This window comes from Vigna unguiculata, chromosome 2 (genome assembly GCF_004118075.2).
Source record: "Vigna unguiculata cultivar IT97K-499-35 chromosome 2, ASM411807v1, whole genome shotgun sequence".
Taxonomy (NCBI): Eukaryota; Viridiplantae; Streptophyta; class Magnoliopsida; order Fabales; family Fabaceae; genus Vigna; species Vigna unguiculata.
The window spans coordinates 16,831,646-16,855,171 of record NC_040280.1 but is presented as its reverse complement, the minus strand read 5'-3'; the positions used below and the strand labels follow the sequence as shown (position 1 = coordinate 16,855,171).

Sequence of the window (23,526 nt, the reverse complement as noted above, 5' to 3'; positions counted from 1 at the left end):
AACGCCCTATTTAAATTAGTAATGTTAATAATGTTTACTATACAGTTGACATTTATGAGTTACGTGTTGCATTAGTAATTCTACTTGACATTGTTTTACGTTTAATCATATGTTTAATCCTCCTTTATTTAAAAAAAAAAAATTGGATTAAATTTCAAACAGTGACACAAAAATTTACTAATGCAACACGTAACACCGAAATATCAATTGTATAATGTAACGTTACTGATTCAACCAGTGTTATCCAATTAAGACCTAATTGAATCAAATTGACAAAAATTAGAATTTATTTGAACACAAAAACAAAATTGAGACCTATTTAACAAAAGTTGACAAAAATTGAGATAAAAAAGTATTTTAACCTTAATTAAACTATCTTAACAAACATAAAATTATAGAAATAGAAAATATTAATGTGATACTATATCAATGTATTAAGAGTATGTATTCAAAGATGTTAGATTCTTGAAATATAAAATTTGTTTACGTTGTGTACGATCTTATAGTTTCCTAACAACTTTTAAATTATGAAAGTTATATTATTATTTCATAGTACAACATATACAGTAAAATTAATATAATTTAATTTAAAAATAGTATAATTTAATTTAATTATCATGTAGTTTAGTTCAAAATTAATACAGTTTAATTAAAAATAATACAATTTAATTTAAAAATAGTGAAATTCGATTCAAAATTAATACAGTTTAATTAAAAAATAATACAATTTAATTTAAAAATAGTGAAATTCGATTCAAAATTAATACAATTCAATTAAAAAATAAACTTTATAAATTTAGAAACTTTATATCATTTTTTTTCCATACTTTACAAATAAATGTATGATATTTTTAACACTCAACGTATTAAACAATTTATTATATGATAAAAATAGATTAAAATATAACATATTTTAACAAAACAAAACTTAAAAAGCAAGTAAAATTGTAGTTTGTCATGTAATACATTATTTACCATATTCGAGACATTATATATTTATTTATAGAATGATTAAATAGATACTTTAGTTTTTAAATTTGGGTACGAAAGTTGAATTCATTTATCTGCCAAACTTTTATATATTTTTATTTCAAAATTTTAAATATAAATGTATATAATCTTTTAATTTAATTATATTAATTTTTCGTGTTTTATGCTTCCATTTACGTTTGAATATATTAATAGTTTAAACGATTCACTCATAAATAAAGTTATCAAAACAATTATCCACAATTAAATTAAAAGAAGTTATATTTATCATTTTTAAATTTTTAAATATCAAAATAAATTTAATATAAAATTTGTACAAAAAATCACATCTATTTTTATTTGAGAATTCAAAAATTCAAAATAAAAATAATAATTTTTTAACGACTAAATTTATGTTTATGTTACAACTAGAACCTGATATAACAACTTCTAAGAGTCTTTTTCATTTTCTTTATTTTTTATTTTTTATATTTTAAAATCACTTAAAAATTATCATTTTATATTATAATATATATTAACCATTAGAAATGAGATGTATCCGTGAAAAAACCAACGTGGAAGAAGGAGGGAGTTATCCGATGCATGTGATAGTGTGGGGAATCCCAACGATTGTCATGGTCTGTGGGGTAGCAGGTTTCCATCGGCGTGCTTTGTTTCTTTCTAATATTTCTCTCTCTCTCTCTCTCTCTCTCTCTGGGCCCATCTTGCTCTTCCGTCTCACATTTTTTTTAGCCCTGCTTCAGCCATTTCAGGGCATCTTATGCCTATCATTTGTAATGTACTCATGCAATATTAATATTAAACCCATGTTATTAACAACAAATTAAATCATTGTTTTTTCTTTAGTCCTATAAGAGATAATAAAAAAATTTCACTGTTTGTTTCTCTTTACTCCTACAAGAGATATGGGAGTTACGGTTTGTGATATTTATTGAATTCAAGTGTACATATGATATTTGTAGGTTTTCACCTATAGATATTTTTCTTTCTTTATGAAATATATTTTTATTTATTCTTTTCTCTTATTTTATTAAGTATCACATTTTAGATACCGGATATTTTATCTTAATAAAATATAAGAGTAATTTGTAGCATAAGAATACAAACACACTTCATTTTACTGATTTTGTAAAATTTGTTAGATTTAAATTTACCTTTTAAGGTAAAATTTAAATCCTTACTTACAAATAATAAAAATAAAAATAAAAAGAATTTGACAAAAAATAAATAAGTTTTTTTATCGGCAAATCTATTTCAAAATTACAAAAATGATAAAAATAGACATGATTTAAAAAAGTTATAAGAAAGAAATCAGAAAGGAAAACAACTTCTAAACAAAAGTCATATACGTTCATGACGACTCCACTGAAAAAATGTGAAGTCGTCGTGAGAGTGACAATTTTAGTGTAAATATGGTTGATTTCAATGTAAATATGGTTGATTTATATTTTAATTTCTAATTTAACATGTAAAATTGAAAACATAAGAAGTCAATTTTTTAATTTTGTATTTTTTTAATACAAATAATCTAGAACGAGTTATATTTAAGTTTTTCATGATTTATTAAGCGACAACAATAAGAAAAAAATAACATGAAATTAACTATGTCTAGATCTCAATTAGAATAAAAGAGATAATGACATGTCCTACAAGTATAAAAAATCACAAAAAATAACATCATATGTTTAAATCTCAATTAGAATATCTTTGAATAATTTCATCTTCAAGGAATCCATTTAATAAAAGCGTTCGTTGAAAAACTTATACAACATTGTAAATAAATATTTAAAGACATTGGTCATCCATATCTAAAGAAACTATTTTGTTTATAGGTTTAAATATCTTTTTCGTCCTCATTTTCGTAGTGTTTGTTGTGGATGATCCTCATTTTGACAGAATGTTTAAAATGGTCATCATTTTCACCGAATGTTTAAAATGGTCATCATTTTCCCAATTCGTGTTTTATTTGGTCCTTTTTTGTGACGTCGTTTAAATCAACAATGGAGCATTGTATAGGTGACACTGTTTGTATTATGTTGCATTGGGGTGTGTTACGTGTACTGTACATGTATGGTAATTTAGAAATCATGCAGAACATCACACAATACAAGCACAAACAAACCCCAAAACAGAATTACGAAAACCCTAACCCACGAGCAAACACAACGCAAAAAACCCTAAACCCACCTACCTCATTAATGATGATTAACTGGAAAATTGATGAAGAGCGCGACTGCAATCCAACGATGAAATGACAAGTATTAGTTGTTTCCTCTGCAAATCCGAGCTCAAGAAAGACGAAGATGAAGAAATCGCCTCCAATGATGAAGAGCGCGACTGCAATCCAACTCAAGCCCTAATTACAAAATTTCCCCCAAATTGAAAAGTTAACCTTAATTAATCATCTGTACAGTATACGTAACACACCCCAATGTAACGTGACAGTGGCACCTGTACAATGTTCCGTTACTGATTTAAACGACGTCACAGAAAATGATCAAATAAAACACGAATTGCGAAAATGAGAATCATTTTAAACATTTAGTAGAAATGAAGACTATTTTAAACATTCTGTCCAAATAAGAACTATCTGCAACAAACATTACGAAAATGAGAACGAAAAAAGTATTTAAGCCTTGTTTATATTAACAACATTAAGACCTACCTTTTAACAAATATATATACCTTAAAGCATATCTTCATCACGTGATTAAATAAACTAAAACTTAAATATGTATTAAATTTAATTATACCTTTTAATTAATTTGCCCACAAAAATTAGAGAATAAAAACAAGTATACGTTAGAATGTTCACACTTATTTCTGATCACAAACTTAGTGTGAAATATCTTTCCAAGCATTTACATCAGCTAGTTGAAGGGATGATCAATGCATTTTCAAGGGTCAAAGTACCTCTCTGAATTTCTGTAAGTGCATTCATTGATTTAAAAAAAAAAAAATAGGAAGAGAAATACAAACAAGTATGTTAAATGTGTTACACATTATTTTTTTTTTTGGAAAATAAATAAGTAAAATAGACGCAACAGTATAATAAAATAATAAGTAAAATTAGACGTAAACTTGACGGTGCGATTATGTTTGGAGAACAGAAAATAAGAAACGTGGCGTGATTCTCGGCAGGATCCAATCTTTGGCCATAAAAGTCCAGGTAGATCACGATGGAGGCTTCTCTTCTCTATCCGTACACACTCTTATTCATCAAATCTCTTCTTCACTTAGATATATATATATATATATATATATATATATATATATATATATATATATATATATATATATATATATATATATATATATATATATATATATATTTTTTTTTTTTTATTTATTTTTTTAAAATTCTTCTGGAATTTTTTTCAACTATATTATTTGACCTGACTACTTTTATAATGGTTCTTATAAATGTCTTATTATAAAAATCATTTTCGAAATCAAGGATAGATGAAACAAACATATTATTCGGCATTTTTTGTTTTGTATTCCTCATCCTTTTGTTTTATATTTTTCCGAGACTATTTCCGTTTGAGTCCTAAAATTATCCTTTCAATAATGTAATTACGTGATTTTTAGAACGAATAATTATATAGATGTTATTCAGTATAGTAGTTTGTTATATGTCTTGAAAAGTTTAAATTGAGAACTAGTTTTCAGATGTATAATTATAATCTTAATTAATTTTGACTTTTCAATTTTTAAACTTCAATGCCAAATATCATTAAATAAATTATTTTCTAACTTCAAAGTGAGTATTTTTTTTTTCTTAGGGAAAATGGAGAACACAAGTAAAAAAAAAAAAACTTTTATCAAGGATGAAAATAAGTTAGTTCAGATAATTTTACTAAATGAAATCTTTTAACTAATGACGTTTCTCGTAATTTCTTTTAGACTTTGTTAAAGATTCGTTAGCTGGTTGAGTTTAAGATCCACCACCAATAATTAATTTTTATCCATTTGTTCATAAATATATTTTTTCTAGTAAAGTTTTTCTTACATTTTATGTTGCAACTCCTGAAATTTTCAACCCAAGAAGGAAAAATTCTACAAATATTTCATGACTAATTTTTTAAGCTTTTGTAAGTCTGTGCAAAATCAAAGACTTTTCTGTCTTTACGCATTTCTGGCCAAAAGTAGATAACATGCCATTTATCTTATATTAGTATTAGTATATGAGCCTTGGCTATTTCTAATTTCAAAAGATTGGTGAAATAGAATAAAATAATATTTGAATTCAATAGGTTGTTAGTTTAATTAGTTCATTTTTCCTTGTCCTTTTCAAATGAAATCAATACTTTTACAACTTTTTAAAATCCCAAATACTTTACGTGTTCTAAATTAGAGATTTTTTTTTTTCCTTCTAAAATCACTTACAGTTCATTTATGTAAAGATTATGAATAAAACGTGTCAAATTGTTTAATTGAACCTTTACAAATATAGCAGAATTTCTAATATTACACCATGGATTAATAAAATTTAATATTTAACTTGATATTAATGATGTAAACAATTACACAATAACTAAAAAAAAAGTCAAAATTTATAATGGAAATTATTTGTGAGACTACAAGATATATAAACAGTAATAACGTTAAAAGTGATGACAACTCCTAGCCATGACTAATTACATACATGAGAATATGTTTCATTATGGAAGGAGATGCAAGAAGAGGAGTAGAAATTAATGCAACAAGCATCAAGGACTATCAGAAGAAGGCACCGCCCAACACCAAAATATGGTGTCGAGTGCCACAACTGTTAAGGCAATTGGCATCCAATGACACAACTCGTGCCCAGTGCAGCAAAAATAAGCAATATTGACCTTTGGTGAGCATTTTGGTCATAACTTTCTCCACAGATCTCCAAATGCATTGGTTCCTTTTGTGTTTGAAACTAGACTCAAAGGGATTTCATTTGACTATAAACACGTAGTATTTGGACCTCTAAGCTAGGTGTAATTTATTTTTGAAAATCATAAACGTTTGGGCCTTGTATCTTGGGCCTTGAAGCACTTGATATTACTTCCAATTTAGTAGGATGGAGCTTGAGACATGCTTGGGGTTTTCGAAAATATGCAACGCACAAACAAACTTGTATTTCAAAAATAAATTCCTTAAGAGACTTGAGGAGACAAAAGGATCTCAAGTTCAATTCTAGGAAAGGGAGGAGGATCACCAAGGATCCCTTAATATCCAAGCCTTTTGTAGCCAAAGTTTACCTTTAGCCCTCTTGCACCAAACTTCTCAAATGAAATTAGGTTTGATACACAAGTGGACACACACTAAACTATAAGCAAAAAGAAAGCAAATAAGGAAAGCAAGTAAACTAAACTATGCAGCCTAATGGTGGAGTTAGAAGACACTTAAAACCTTGAAAACATTACATACTAAAATTGAATTCAAACATAGTTTAGAGGTTTAAGTTAGGAGATGAGATTGAGCACCAAAGACTGCCCCAAGACACCTAGCAAGTTCCTGAGTTACAAGGTAAAGACTAGACAATTTTACAACTCAAAAAAATTACAATACAATCAAATCGTGTTTGTTCCTCTCCAAGGTGTTTCACTCCTCCTTTTCTTGTCTACTCCTCAAGGTGCAAGGTCCAAATAGTTCTCCACTCCCCCAAGATGCTATCTCAATGGTCGGTTTTCCTCCAAAGAGAACTCTTATACCGAAAACAAATCAAAATTGAGAAGAAGCCAAGGAGAAAAGCAAGAAAAAGTCTTAAATGAAAAAAAGGCTTCACAAAAGGAGTTTGAACTTGGACAAACCCGTGAGCATCAAGGAAAGACAAGAAAGAAAATAAAGTGAAAACAAAGGTTAAGCACTCAAAAGAAATTCCTAAAGAAAGCACTAAAATGGATGCACAAAACCAAAAATAATTAGAGTGTAAAGAGGTGCTTCTTGTCTACACAAGTAATGAGCTTATGGTGTACTATGGAAACTCTTTTATCCTCAAAGCTGAGACATGTAGTTGTTGTTTGGACCAATAATTGATGCAAAAATAGTGAGCTAAACTGCAGCAAAAGTTCAAAAAAGCAAGCTAGTGGTAGTGGTCATAAACAAATGATTTCAACATTTTTCTTGGCTCTTTTGGTACTCTTTTTATAGCCTTTTTCTTTGAATCTTTTTGATAACTCATTTTAACTCTTTTCTCAAGCATAAACCGGATAACTACACACCCAAAACAATTTATATATTTCTTTGAAAGTTCAAAAAGATCAAGAAGCACAAAAATGGAAGAAATCCCATTAGAATAAAAAAATAGAGCATGAAATTCAACAAAATATAATAGAAACTTAACTTTAAGAACTTTCCAATGATCTAATGACAAGTATGAAGTCAAATATGCAAGTAAAAACACTCAAATGGATGTATATTGTGCAGTTTTGAAAACCAAGTTGAGCATATATTTTTGTGATTTTTCCAAAAGTTATTAAACTAGGAAGAAATAACGTATATTGGACTAAGCATGACTCTAGACAACATGGGTGGATTAATAATAAAAATGAATCAACAACACATATGACCAAATATAAATGAAGAAATACTTAAGAAAATAAAAAGCACACAACACATATAGATATGGAAAGTTAATGGTAAAAATCAAATGGTTCAAAAGAAAAACTTAGTTTCCCTTTTGAGATTCAATATGAAAATTATTTATTGTCTCCAAGTTTTTTGAAGAAGTTATATATTTTAAAAATTAATATAAGAAGAGACAATACTAACAATTTATATGTATGGAATCTTGAATTGAGTGGTTGGATAGTTTAAGAAAATTAATAACTTTTTAGTAGTTTATTAGTTCATATATATATATATATATGTATATATATGTATATATATATATATACATACATATATATATATATATATATATATATATAATGTACATATCTTAAAATTCATGAATATTTGTCAATTGTGTTTTGTATTTATCTTCATGTGCATATTTGATTGTGATTGATAGTCACTTTCATTTTTGTGTAACTTGAAGACCAATGCGAAATGCTAGCAAAATTCTTGTGAAATTTAAGAAATGTTGTTCAAGATTGATATGTACCAATAAACTAAAAAAAAGAGTTAATCTTCTTGAATGTGATAAGGTCACACCTAGTGAGGTGATCGTTCAATTAAAGATTACTGAAATTGTTCATACAATTTTAGTGTATATATATATATATATATATATATATATATATATATATATATATGTGGATTGGGATTGAATTAATTCTTCACGCATCAATGTTGAGTAACTCACTAAGAGGTTTATGCAACAGTTCCAACAACATTTTAATAGTTATGAGCTCTGTCTGTAAGTTACATAAGAACCTTTTGTGCCTCTAATAGGTAAAATTAACAATCATTTTATTCTAAGTTATGAATTTAATAATTGTTCTTTAATAAAATAACATTAACATTTGCTTTGATAGGTAGAAGCAACAAGGGGAGTTGTTCAACTCCACCCCCATCAAGGGTGACATTGGCTCTACAAGCCAATGTCAGCTATGTTTTGGATGGTGAAGGGAGGACATTAGTGGCCCACCATGGAAAGGTATTTGAAGGAGCCAAAGTTTTACATGGTATACAATTATCATCCAATATCGTTAAGGTCATGATAGAGGAAATTGTCATACCACATGCTTTAGTTCTTGTGCCAATAGGTGAAGTGTATATTGTGGCACAAACATTTCAATATTTCATCGTTTGGCCTAATATTAGATTGATGTTTTTTTTTATGAGGAGGATCAGTGTTAACTTTGAGTGAGTTAGAATACTCTATGTGAATAGGATTGGTGTGTGTGAGGTGGATAGTTGGTAGCTTTGTGTGAGCAAGATAACTAGTGGCTCTATGTGAGCATGCATGAAATATATTTATCCATGATTGAACATATTTATTATTGCCTTTATTAATCCAAATACATTGTGTTGTGAATACTATATAAGTGATGGTTTCATTGTGGTTTATTCTTTGTTATGTTAGCTTACTCTTCTATTTGTTTGTAATTGTGTTTGAATGAGATAATTGTGTATGTTACACGGGAGCATAGGATACCTCAAGTGGTGTCACACAACATTGAAGGCAAAATGAGAGAGGTTAAGAATTTGGTTAGAGGATTTTACTATCATAGTTTCGTCTTATGTTTTTTTTAATAAAGTTTTAAGTTGTAAAAATAGTGGTTTTAGTTATTTTAATAGCTTATGTTTTATTCGTGAATCAAATAAAGTGTTGATGAATTTCAATATCTACAAAGCATTTGAATGTATTAAACGATATATTGGTAGACGAGAAAATAACATTAGATTATTGGTTTTAGGTTGATTTTTTTGGAGGAAGGTAATCATACACGTGAAGTAAGTTATGTAGTATGTTAAAATGGGATGTTACATTTTGTTGTATTAAAGCAATGGTTTTTGTGTCTTAGGGGATGTGGGAAGTGAGCTTATAATGTTTCTATTATGCATCATTTGTTAGAGTTTGAATGTGTTGTTGTGTTTTTTTAACAGTATTTTGAGCATTTCTCTTATGTGTTAGCAAAGGAATGACTCATAGACCACAAATCAAGCCCCACCTTCCTTGATATGGGTGGAATTTCAAGTACTATAGAGAGGATGGCCAATACAATTCAACTATAGAATGCAACAATGGCTGAAACCTATTATGTTATTATGCAATAATTGGACGTTGATAGAGCAACTACTACTACTCTTGGTGGGAATCAGTGTAATACCCCAAAATTTGGTGTTACTAAACGTACTTTTCTCGTCTAATGTATTGTTTATTTGTGTAAAGAAAACTAATTTGTATTTATTTAACAAATACCAAACTAAATAAAAATACATCACTTAAACGATCGTTTATGAAACATACATAATATATATACGAATAAAATGTCAATATACATATAGATGTATATAAAAGAAGTTTGTTTATACTTTTACAACAAACTAAAGATGAGTGTTAGTTTGAAATACATCACAAAAACAAGTTAAACTATATTAACTGCAGATTTAACAAATCAAGTCCTGAATAAAAAGTCAAGGTAGATCAATATCATTGTTACATGTTAGGTCTTTATTTTCTTCCTCTGAAAAATAAAGAAAGCATGAGTGAGTCTTTCCCTTACCTCTAAAACTTCATCATAACATATTGAAGTTTGCAACATAATTATTCAAATGAATTTGCAATTGAATGAAAACTTCTCAAAATTTTATATTTTCATGAACCATAACTAACATGACAAAAAAATCAAGTTGATTAGAAAAGGAAAGTCATATGTTCGTACAAGATCTCACACATACCATTATTAATTTTTTAATATCCATATCCATATAATTTGAGTTCAAAATCATCATTAGACTCCTTGCATAATCATCATTTAACTATTTGGGGCCATTAAGCATTGTCATTATACCTTCCAAGTCATAATGATTTTACGTCAATATAAATAGTACCAATAGGCAGTATGCTCCCACAGATGTAATGTGTGCGCTACACCACATTTTTGGTCTAAAAGTATAATTAAGAGGACAGTCAAGAATAAAGTGTGAGGCCTGTGATTTATTTTTACCTGGTTAATTGTGTACATTAATTTAGGATAACCATTGTTAGCATTATTAAACGATTATGAGATGTAATAGGTTTTGATGATAACGAAATGTATGATGAAATATGCAACGTCCCATTTAATTAATAAGCGCAATTAAAAGAACGTCACACACAAATAGTATAGTAGCGTAGTCATGGGGTCTTAAACACAACCCCTATAGAACCTAGGCACACCACGATGCCAAAAGTATACCAGATACAACATTCAATAGCAAACCCCAAAGGAAACTAGAAGAAGTAATCTAATACATGGGTCATAGCCCAGAAATAAAGCCCACAAAGGCCCAGGTCCAGTCCAAGTGGACTATGCAGCGGAACCTCTTTCACCTTGATTATTTCAGGGAGTTCTCACCTCTGCTCACATCAACAAGTTGATGATCATTGCAAAAGAAAAGACCACACCACAGAACATACAACCACAAACAGTAGGGTAAGCTAAAGCACAAAAATAATTTCATCATGCAATCAAATACACTTTCACAGTCAACAACATTTACATCACCCAAGCATGTTATGACTTTTCAAACCAATACACTAAGACTCGACTCGACTCATTCAGATACATATAACCTGGTCGGATTCAGCGAATGCTCGCACTTGTGGTGGATACCTTTGCTCACCCCCGAGCTATGTGTTACAAGTGTTACAATGAATCATTTCCCTCATACACAAGGTTAGTCCTTAATGAGTTTCAGGCTTCCTGCTACTTTCACCACAAGAGCCAATCCGCTCTAAGTGAGACTAACTGACTCCTTAGAGTGTCAGGATGCAGTCCTTACCTTGAATCCTTACCAAGTTATATAGATGAGGCACCACCATGGACACTCACTAATAGGGGTCATGGAATTACGTCCCGACCATTGAAGCACGACCCTAAAGTCTCCCCTAGAGACTCCAAGGGGTTACGTACTGACCACTTACCAACATATACAAACAACCAAGAAATAAATACATATATCATGCATAGAAACTTCATACCAACATCCGTAACCAACCCTCATTTATCACATGTTGAATCAGTACCAACTCGTTATTACCAACCATGAGTAAAGTGCATCCTCCCATACCAATACCATGCCACTGGATTACCAACCATCAATGTTCATCGTTGCTCATGCCAAATTTGTGACCACATATATATCCAACCCCTCATGTATAATTCATATAAAGATCATGCCAAACTCATAATTCACCACATGTAAACCTCCCCTAATCATGTATACTCATCCCCATCATGCCATCAATAATCCAATTAATTATATGCCAAACATCCAAGAACGAGAAAGAAAGGCCAAATTAGATTGCACTCTCGCCCAACCTCTCGCTCAGGTAGAGGAGTCTCGCTCAAGCGAGAGAGTCTCTCGCTCAGGCGAGCTCTCTTCGCCTAGGTGAGGGCTCGAAATCCTGGAACAGTGGCCTCTGCGCTGTCTCACTTAGGCGAGACCCTCCTCGCTTGGGCGAGATGCTCGCTCGCTCAAATTGAGCTGGTCGCTTGAACGACCCCTCGCGCGAGAAGACCTTGGCGAGCCTCTACTCATCTCACAAGCTCACTTGGGCGAGATTATCAATCCTCACCCACTGTTTACTCGCATAACAGACCAAAACCAAGCCAAACAACGCAATAGTACATTTAAAAAACGCAGAGCAGTATACAGACCATTAAATCACACGAATATTACATAAGCAATCATGGATACCAACGATTTTGCAAAAACCCTAACTTCACGTACTTGGAAAAGGGTTAGCAAGAACCTTGACATCACGACCACGAGCACAACAACTCTAGGGAGGAACTACAGGACTGATATAAAAGTGGAACAAAAACAGTAGATGGGATTAACAGGAAATCCTAACTGGGAAAATGAAAGATGGTTAAAGGGGGACCAACATGAACTAGGAAGGAATACTTACGTTGAGCAAGAAGGAGCTTGAGCGGAACTTGACGGTGGTGAGGGATCAAACCTTAGCAGAGATGTTGACGACTGCGGCTCAAGGTTCTCTGAAAGTGAGGGAAAAGTGAGAGTTAGGGTAGATTTAGGGTGAGTTTTATCCGTTGGTCCAGTCCTTAGGTCCATTCACAAGGGGCAACCCTTTAATTTAGGGCAGAAAGGAATAAAACAATTTTAATGGGCCTTACAAAATAAAACAGATATAAGTAAATATACATGTCCAGATAAAATAGATTGGTAAAGAACCAAGAGAGGGATATTGGATCAACAATAGTCTTACCCTTTAGGTAGGACAGTCAGGTTGATTAGAGTATTGGTAGAGTGACCCACTATAATGTGACCACACACTAGTGCAGGAAGGCCTTTTGGCAGCGGTTATTTTTCATATTCTGCACCGGTTCCCGGACCGAGGCATATTGGGACGAGGCCAAAAGAGGATAGCCTTTGGCCTCGGTTGTAAACTGAAGCCATAGAGCCCATCTTCTGCCTCGGTTGTTAGGTCTAACCGAAGCCATATGTGCTCACGTTTTTACATTTTTAAAAAATTCGCTCATGTTTTGGCCTCGGTTTTAGTATGACCCGAGGCCATATGTCCCTTTTTGGCTTCGGTTTGCGTAGTACCCGAGGCCATATGTCACCATTCTCAACCGCATTCCATGGCACCCACAAATCTGCATCCCTCCCCAAAGCCCTATCCCAATCCCCCACCACCACGGTTCCCAAATTCGCTTCCCACGCCTTCCTCAACATCTCCGAAAAATCCGAATCATCTGAAACCAAAAACAGCCAATCAATCCCTCTACTCATCGAATGCACCATCTGCCTCTTCAACGCCCAATCCGCCGCCTGCGACTTATCTTGCACTATCTTAACAAACACCCCTGCCCGCCGCAGCTCCGCCGCCAGCCTATACCCCACCTTCGGAACCAGCAGCGTCGTCGCCGCGGGACCTCCTCCTCCGGAACAGATGGTGAGAGGACCTCCAGCTCCGCCTCGCCCTGGTATGCCTGCGCCTCCTCCACCTCGCCCCAGCATGCCGCCACCACCTGGCAGCGGTGTTCTGGTGTTTGGTCCTCCTCGACCTGGCATGCCACCTCCCCCAAACCCTCCAAACCAGCAACAACAGTAACGAGAGAATGGATTGGTAGGTTGTATCTGAGGGTGTGACCACACCCTTCCATTCGAGGATGTCGAGGTTCCTGCGTTCTCGGCGCTCTTCTAGGACCCACTGGGGGAGGTGGACGAAGGCGTGGCGGTTGGCGTTGGCGGAGAAGTCAGTCACCTCGCCGAAGTGGGAGGCAAGGGTTTTTAGCGAAACAGCGGCGTCGTATGGAGGCCCGCATGGGGAGAAAAAGTGAATATTTGCAGAGAGAAATGGAGGATAGCAGTGCGCGCGAGGAAGAAATGGGGTTCAGTTTTGAGCCCTAATTAAACTATATGGCCTCGGTTCAATTTAGAACCGAGGCATATAACCCCTTTTGGCCCCGGTTCCCTAACACCCGAGGCCTAACATCCCTTTTGGCACCGGCTTTTTCCCAACCGAAGCCTATAAGTCAAAACGAGAATGGCATTTTTGAAATTTTTGGCAACCTTTTTGGCTTCGGGCCTTCTTAACCGAGGCCTAACACCCCTTTTGGCACCGGGTTTTTTGTAACCGAGGCCTATAACTGCTTTTGGCTTCGGGTTTTAGGTGAACCGAGGCATAAAAGTTGCTTCTAATTGCAAAATTGCCACCGCGCCATTATAGGCTTCGGTTTCTTGCCAACCGAGGCCTATAAGGCGAGGTAAAAATACAATTTTGCACTAGTGACAAGTGTTAGTTTCTATGTTCGAGCATAACAACCATGTCTTCTAAAAGATATTTTGATTGTGTATTACTTAATATATATGATGTGTTAATTGTGCATAAAAATGATGTGATTATGTTTTATGTGCATTATTTAAGGGTTATTATTTTTTTATCATTACCTTACCATAAATCCATCATTTGTTTGTTTTACCATGATCATGTTATTTAAACAAGATGTTTGATAGGTGAGATAAATGATTCTAAATCTCGAATAATAGTGGAAGATGAAACGCTCATATTATATATATATATATATATATATAAAATATGTTTTAAACGCGTTTTATGATAATATTTTAATTAATATTAAAATAAAAATTGTTAAAATTGTTGAAATATAAGGAGAAAAAACACATTTAATCTTTATTATTAAATTGCTGAAATTTAAAAATTATAAAAATAATTTTTAAAAATTATCTTTAATTTATCTGATACAAGAAATATTAAAAAAAATATAGATTGAATACGTTGTCAGAAGAAAGTTAGAAGCTCTTAAAATAGTTATTACAAAATTTATAAATTCACCATCCATGTGATTGAGTAATAAAATAATAAAACTTGACATTGTTAGTATGTATTGTCTATTTTATAATATATAAATAGAACTTTTATTATGTGTCTTTAACATTTTTATTAATAATTGTTTGACTAATGTCTTGAAAATACCTAGAAAACATAAAATCTAAAACGTGATTGTGTCTGATTCTGATATGCCTCGTACGTAGCGTCTATATTTTATAATAGAAGAAAAACACCATGACTTCGCGTCAACAAGCCATTAGTGTTAAATAAGGACGCTTATTTTTTAATTAAATATATAAGCAAATAAAATTAGAAGGAAAAAGGAAAGAATAAAAGTCTGCATCTTAAACGAGATTAGGAATTAAAAATCTGAATTGATAATTAAGATTAAATTCTAATTAGCATTTAATCCGCATCTTGATAGTTCATTTTTTGGTTACACTTGAATAGTTTAGTTTCTTTTCATCTAAGCATGTATTCTTTTGACTACGCAACTTTTACATAGAGTTTTTCTTTTAATAAATAATATTAAATCTTAAAATATTAATGGATTATTACGATATATTTGTTATAAAAATGCAATAAAATTTACCAATTTAATCAAATACTAACAAAATTTCATATAATTTCTAGGTCAAGAATAATTTTTTTTATTTGTTCTTATGAATATACTAAAACTTATAATATTAGAAAAAGATATTAAAATAACGTGCATACACATGCACACTGACGAATCTTGACCAATAATTTTGAATGAGTCAAATTAATATATTCAAAATTTATAAAGTTATTTTTTATATGAACATCATTTTAAATACACTCTCCTAATTTCATCTTTTTTACTCATTGGATGTTCCCATATTTGAATACGCTCTCCTGTACAAAATTAATATCAACCTTATCTACCACCTGTAATTTTTTGAACCTTAAGAAAATGACTCTTCTAATTGGACAATTAGACGATTAATATGATGTTTTAGTATATGTACAAAATTTGAATTTGTTTTTATTTTCACTATTTTTTTTATTCTTCATCAATCAATCAACCGACCTATTCTTTTTTTAAGTTTGAAATTCAAAAATAGTTTATCATAATTTAATGGAAAATTCAAAGATATACCTAATAAAAGAAAACTATGCTAATGAAATCACAATTGAAAATTGGTTATGAAAAAACACATAAAACATTATTTTTTCTTATATACTAATAAAAAGTGAACATACAAAGGCTCATGAGATAAAAATAATAATGTTAACTATATTAAATTAATATTTCATTAGCAAATGAAACAAAAAAAGAGTTTTTATTTCTTCAAAAATTGAAGAGATCATATGAAATGACAACAAAAATATTGAGTTTGTTTTTAACCTTTTTTTTTTCTTCAAAAATAAAAAGAAAGAAATAGGTGAAATTAAGAGATGGGTATAATATGTGAAAAACTCAAGAGACGATGTAAAAAAAATATCTTAATAGATATTTTTATTCTTTATTATATTTGATTTTATATTTTAATATTTATTAACATTAAATGTTGTGTTTCACTAAAGGAAGGCTTAATTATGTTTTTAATTATGTTTTAAGTCTCTGTTAAATTTGAAAACTTTTGATTGAATCCTGATAAATTTTTGTGATTTATTGAGTAACTTGATTATTATATTGTCATTTCACTTGCTCGATTATCGTCACATGTCATTTTATTATTTTAAAATTTTGTAATTCTATAATATAATTTTTAATTTTACAACTGTATGATTTTATATTTTTATAATTTAATAATTTAATAATTTTAATGTAAAATTACATAATTATATAATTATGATATGATAAAATAATAATAATAATAACGTCAGCTCCTCCACAGCCAGATCACTCCCCATTAACAAAGAAAGTTAACCTTAAAGTCTCAAATGAAAAATAAAATTGATTGAGTACTCAATAAATCACCCCATTAACAAAAAAAGTTAATATTGGAGACTTAATTGAAAAAGTTAAATTTAATGAGTACTTAATAGAGCACAAAAAATTTATCACAAACTCAATTGAAAGTTTTCAAATTTATCAATGACTTAAAATATAATTAAACCTGAAAAAAAAAATAGAAATACGTAATTTAATTTTCAATATATATACATATAATTTAAAATTTTCAAAAAAAATACTAAAAATTCAATATATAAATTTAAAAAAAAAAATAGGGGGCTATGGCTCCGCTCTACCCTATAAAAGCTCTGTCACTACACATACAATGTGTGTGCATATGTGTGTTATGATTCCAAGAAAATAATGGATTGAATTATTGCAAGAACTATAGAAAGAAAAGGCTTGATAAGAAATTATCAAATCAAAATCTTTTACTTTTGAACAACATATTGTTAAGGCAGACAAGTGAAGAATATTAACAGGCATACAAACACATTTTGTCTAAATAAACAATATAAGAAGCATGAAGAAAACAACAAATATAAAAAATAAAATAAACATTCACCCTTTATCTCCTAATGCATACTCATGATTATATGATAAGTAAATTTAACACATAATCGTAAGATTACTTATATGTCATAATCATATAAGCGTATGAAAATTTTAAATAAACACGTTTAGTTATATCACATTTATTACATATCTTACTTTGTCTAAAACTTATAATTAAAGGGTACGTCTAAGTCTTGGGAAAAAAGGTAAGTAATGACTAGTTAATATCTCTAAAAAACCTAATGTGTCACATGTTTCTCTCTATAGTTTCAAGATCATTTCACATTACACTTTCAAGCCTTTAAAAGACTTGACAAAATTAACTTATCGCTTAAACGTTCTTTACAAATTAATCTTCTTCTCCTCCTTTAGCCATGATTCCCATGTAACTCTTGGTGTTCATGAAGTTATGATTAAAATGATTGGTGACAAACCCATGTAGTTATTGGTTTCACTGTTTCATTTGCACATTGTGCCATTTTGAACTTCTTTAAAGGAGAGAACACTAACATCTATCTCAAACTGATTCGTATGTTAAAGAATCACACTTGTCTAGTCGGGAGGTGGAACAATGAATCCAAGTTGATAATGTCCTGGCCGCAAATATGAAGACTATTGCTAAATTTATTAATTAAACATGTATTGTACTAGTATTTTATTGGTGAAAAAAATCCTATAAGGTAACAAGTTCTCATAAAATTCGGGGAATGTACTTACTGTGTATAATCTACTAACCAACGAGGCAAAGATCTAACAATAGGTCTACTTCAAGGTTATTTTGCATAAGAATGGAGCAAATGACCAAGTCACAAAATTGTCTAAGGTTGTGATTTTTCGTCCAATAGAAGTCATTCCCTTCAATATACCTCATCTCTTGTACCTGAATGATAATCATTGTTGTAGCTGGTCTCAAACAAAACTAAGTCCCACTTATAAAAGCAATATAGAGGTTAACCTAGGGGGTTAACCTATTGAATACACATGAATTAAAATGATTCAAAGAATTCAAAGAAATACATGTGAATTGAATCCATTGAATAATTTCTTTTTGAACAAACTAAAGATTAGGGGGTCGAATTGTAAAAATTGATTGAAATTGGCAAGAAATGTAGACCAGACTTAAAATGTCGTTGTATGAAATTTAAATGTAGAATTAAAAGAAGCTAAAAACAAAAACAACTAGAAATAGAAATTGAAAATGGATATTTGTAGAAGCTAAATTTAAATTAGTAAAAGAAATTGGAAGAAGCATAAATGGAATTGTAAAGGTAAAATAAAACTAAACTAAAATAACTAGAAATTAGAAAAAAACTTAATTACTTGTCAAATCTGGCAAATTGTAAAATCAAAAGTAAAATGCAATGGAAACTTGAATTGACCTGCACATATAAAAATTGAACACTAAGCATTGTTTGTAAATGAAAAATGATTGCGAAATCAGTAAAAAAGTTGAGTAAGAAACTGAAATTAAAAAGTGTTAAAACATCAAGTACATGAACCATGGACAAGTTCTCTTCATTCTTGTATTGTAATGAAATCAAATATGACTTTTTTGTTTTATAAAGAAAATATAGACCAATCAGTTTGCAATTTCAAAATAATAAGATCTTAATCAAGAACTAAAAACTAAAAGATAAAAAGAATAAAAGTAAACTTGACTGCCTTTATTAATAACATTATGCACTTCTGGAGACTAATACTGAAAACAAAAACTCATTAAAATGGAGAAATCAAAATTCAATGAAAGCATTAACAACTGAAATACTTAAAAGTTATAAAACCTAACAATTCAACAAATGTAAATAAAGATGTAAATAAAGAGGCACCAAAACTCTCTTTTGTGACAGAGATAAAGTCTTGCGAGGGGCTCATGCTTCCAGAGGAAAGCTCAGAGGAGGAGAACGTGAAGTAGAGAGAATCTATATGAAGGTGCAAGGACAAAACGCAAGGCAAGAATAAAGAGAAATTGCAAGGTAAGAATTTGTACATCTCATTCAATACTCTCTGTCTTTTTTGTTACAGAAAACTGGGATCTTAAATCTTGTTATATAAACAAACTTGAGAGGGGAAAAGGAAAGGGGGAACCTTATATCTAGTATAGGGATCAGGAAATCCTAAAAGGATTTAGGGTTTTAATACCCTTCCCTCAAGTTGGATGGTAAATACTCAACATCCTGAGCTTGTTGATGTTTGCCTTAAAGTTGGTGCGGTGAAAGGCCGTCGTAAAGATATCTACAAGTTGTTCGTTGGAGCAAATCAGAAGGAGGCAGAAGAGATTGATTTGGAGGCATTCTTGAACCACATGATAGTTGATGTGTGACGATAATTTTTTTTAATTAATAGTATTATAATATACTTATAAAATTTAAAGGCAAAATCATACTTAAAATATTCCCATATATATATATATATATATATATATATATTTACAATATTGTATGCATCTTATATCTATATTGTTTAGTACATCTTATATCTCCTACACTAGAAGAGGAAGAAGTGTTATTTATTTACAGTTTTCCCCTCATATACGAGTTATCAAACATGTGGAGGGAAAAGGTTATGGATAAGGTTCACTTGGACTGTTGAGGGTAAATAGAAGGTAACTCTGACTTGTCCTTCGATGACAATGAGTGCGTTTGGAGCAGAGAGAAAAGTAATGGTAGAGTTTCCCGTTCCCTGAAATGTTACACAATCATTTACTGCATTGGTTTGCCATGCATTTCCCGGAAAAACAACCACAATGTCGGCGAAGAAGGGATCAGGCATGTTGGGAGCAGCCATCTATGTTAAAGTTATAAAATTTTGTTTTTTACACACAATAAAAAAAATAGGGAAGTGAGACAAATATCACATAAAAAAATACAGTATATCATAATAAGATAAAACGAAATGAAAATTCTCCCAAGTCCATAAAACTGGATTTTATTATACTTTATAAAGATATTGATTAATTTTGTAGTGACTAGTTAGGATAAATGAGCTCATGGCCAACAAAGTAACTCAAGAACATCTCATCTTGAGTAATACTAACTCGTTTAAATCCCCAAGGTCATACCTCCAACTACAATAATGAAATCTTTATTTATCATAAATTTTATTTCAATATTAAACCATATAATTATATAAATAAATAAATAAATAAATAGGATCAATGGATAATAATAAATATAAATAAATAAAAAGGACCAGTACGTAACTGGAGATAAATATAAATAAGTAAATGAGAGTAAATATAAATTGAATAAATAGGATGAGTGCACAACTAGGGATGAATATAAATAAATAAATAGGAATGAGAACTAAATATAAATTAGAATGAGGTTAGGGACACCAAACTTAGGGTAAATATAGAGATAAAAATAATTATGAATAGATAAAAAATAATCAAAGTAAAAGGATAAAATGATAGATGTCTCTTTCCCTTACCTTAGCTATGGAAGATATACTTTTGAAGATGATCTTTGTATTTTATTTTTCTTCTCTTTCTTTTCTCACACTTGCAAAGACTCTCTACTTCTCCTCCCGCTCTTTCTTTTTTTGCTCTTCACTATCTCTCTTTCTTTCCCCCCTTTGATTCACTTCATCCATATTTATACTACATTTTGTAATGATTACACTTAGTTTAAATTGCACAATCTCGTTTTTGTTTCAATTCTTCCTTGGTTTAGTTTAGTTTGTTAAAGATTGGCCTATCAAGATTTTTTTTTGTTTATCCAATCTGATGTTAATATTAACCTATCGTGGCATTAATTGTGATTTGCCATTTTGATAGTGCATGTACATGAATTGTGACGTGATGGTGGAGATTCAATCTAAAAAAAATTCTTAAGTTTACCTTATCATAATATATAAAGTGTCTATACATATATCATAAAGGTTCAATTTGGAAAAGACTATAAATATTATTATTATTATATTATTATTATAATAAAGGCAAAACATATGTTTTTAGGAAACTGAAATGTAGCTATGATGTTATAAGTATTATAACTTATTTTATTATTGAAGTATATTATTTTGTAGTAATATTTTTATTATTTTAATTGTAAACACTTAAATTTTGATTTCTTGAATAATTATAATTTTTATATCATATGTTCAACATTTATTATACTAGTCACAATACCTATGAAAAATAATGTATCATAAACTTTTAGGTATTGACACACCGAAAACACTGTGGTACAAATTTTGAGATGTTACACAATGTCTATGTGTTTTGTTCACTTTTAAAAAGAAGGATTTTGAGCAATGTGCCTAGTCGATTGGTTATCATAGTAAAGGATCGCTGAGTGGCTTGTTTGGATGTGCAGATCTTAAAGAAGATAGTTGATCCATTGGATTTCACAGGTAGTAGTAGCTAGAGCTCTGTACTTAACCTCTGAAGAAGATCTAGAAATAATGCTATGTTTCTTAGATTTCCATGAGATTAGAGAATTTCCAAGGAAAATAAAGTAACCAGTGATGCTACGTCTGGTTTCAGGACAGGTGGCCTAGTCAGAGTCACTAAACCCTTTAATTTGAATGTCATTATCCTTAGAAAAGAATAATCCACGACCACGGTCAGCCTTTATGTATCTTAGAGTGTGTTGAGTGGCTTACTGATGCTGCACAGTAGGGGCCTGCACAAATTGGCTAAGTAAGTGAACATAGTAATTAATATCTGGTCTAGAGTTAGGAAGGTAGAGGAGCTTCCCTATTAGGTGCCTATATGAGTCAACATTGTGTGTGGGCCTGTCAAAAATCGAAAAGACTTTTTATGTTATTCATCAAAGGGGTTTGACAAGGTTTGTTGTTGAGCATTCCAACCTCATCCAATATGTCCATGGCATATTTCCTCTGGCATAAATGAATCCCTTTCTTTGTTCTGGCAACCTTAAAATATAGGAAGTATTTTAGCTTTGCTAAGTCTTTAATTCTGAAAGTTTAATGTTGGAGAGTTTTGGTTTTGTTGATGATGTCCATGGAGTTTCCAGCCAGAATAGCATCATCTACTACACAAGAAGAGCAATGAAAGTACTAGTAGTTTTATGAGTAAATAAAGAATAGTCAAATTTGGATTGAGTAAACCCAAGGTATAGAAGAAAGGAAGATAGTTTTGCAAACCATTGTCGGCTTACTTATTTAAGCCCATATAGAGACTTAGTTAGGCGACAAACTTGTCCTTGTTTAGGAATACTTAGCCCAGGTGGAGGTGTCATGTAGACTTCTTCATTTAGGTCTCCATGTAGGAAGCATTATCAATATCAAGTTGATGTAAGTGCCAATCTTTAGCAATTGCAAGGGCTAGGATGATTCTCACAGTGGTTACTTTAGCAACAGGTGAAAAGGTATCAAAATAATCTATTCGTTTGAGTTGGGAGTATCCTTAGAAACTAATCTAGCCTTATGCCTTTCTATAATGCCATCAACATTATATTTGATCTTGAAAACCCATTTACACCCTATAGGTCGTTTTCCAGTAGGCATATTAGTGAGATACTAGGTCTTGTTGTTTTCTAAGGCTTGTATCTCTTTATTTATAGCATCAATCCATTTACTTTTTTACTGGATTCAATGTAGGATTGAGTTTCATGGTTGGCAGTAATGGCAATAGTGTAATTTAAGTGATCTTTGGATAGGCTATTATAAGAAATAACAGAATCAATAGGATAAGTAGTTTTTAAAACCAATGAAAACACACTTTTTTGCTCTAGGGTCAAGCTTATTTATATTAAAATCAAAGGTAGAGGCAAAGAACAAACAATCAAAAGTTTTCAAATTAAGATATGTGGGAGGCTTTAGATTTAGCATTTCATAGGGATATTTATTTTTCAAAACAGCGAAGACATTTTGTTTATCAAATGGACAACACGGTTAATAACATAGGACCAATAGCATTTAGAAAGATTTGATTGGAAAAGTAAGCTCCTAGCCACATTTAGAATGTGTTGGTGTTTCCTCTCAACACAAAGTTATGTTATGGGGTTCCAACACAACTTTTTTTGATGTGTGATGCCCATAACTATCATACAAATAAACATATTCAAATTCTAGGCATTATCAGATCTAATGCTCTTAATAAGTTTGTTGAATTGATTTTTAACATAAATGATGAAATTGAGTA

At 30.9% G+C, this 23,526-nt stretch overlaps 1 protein-coding gene across 1 annotated transcript; it reads left to right on the top strand.

The window, feature by feature from the left end:
• The first annotated feature begins 13,201 nt into the window (after nt 1-13,201).
• On the top strand, nt 13,202-13,699 carry LOC114174528 (probable inactive serine/threonine-protein kinase slob2). The gene has a single exon (XM_028059364.1). It carries the CDS (start codon nt 13,202-13,204, stop codon nt 13,697-13,699), a length of 498 nt encoding a protein of 165 aa, XP_027915165.1.
• Nucleotides 13,700-23,526: the final 9,827 nt, after the last annotated feature.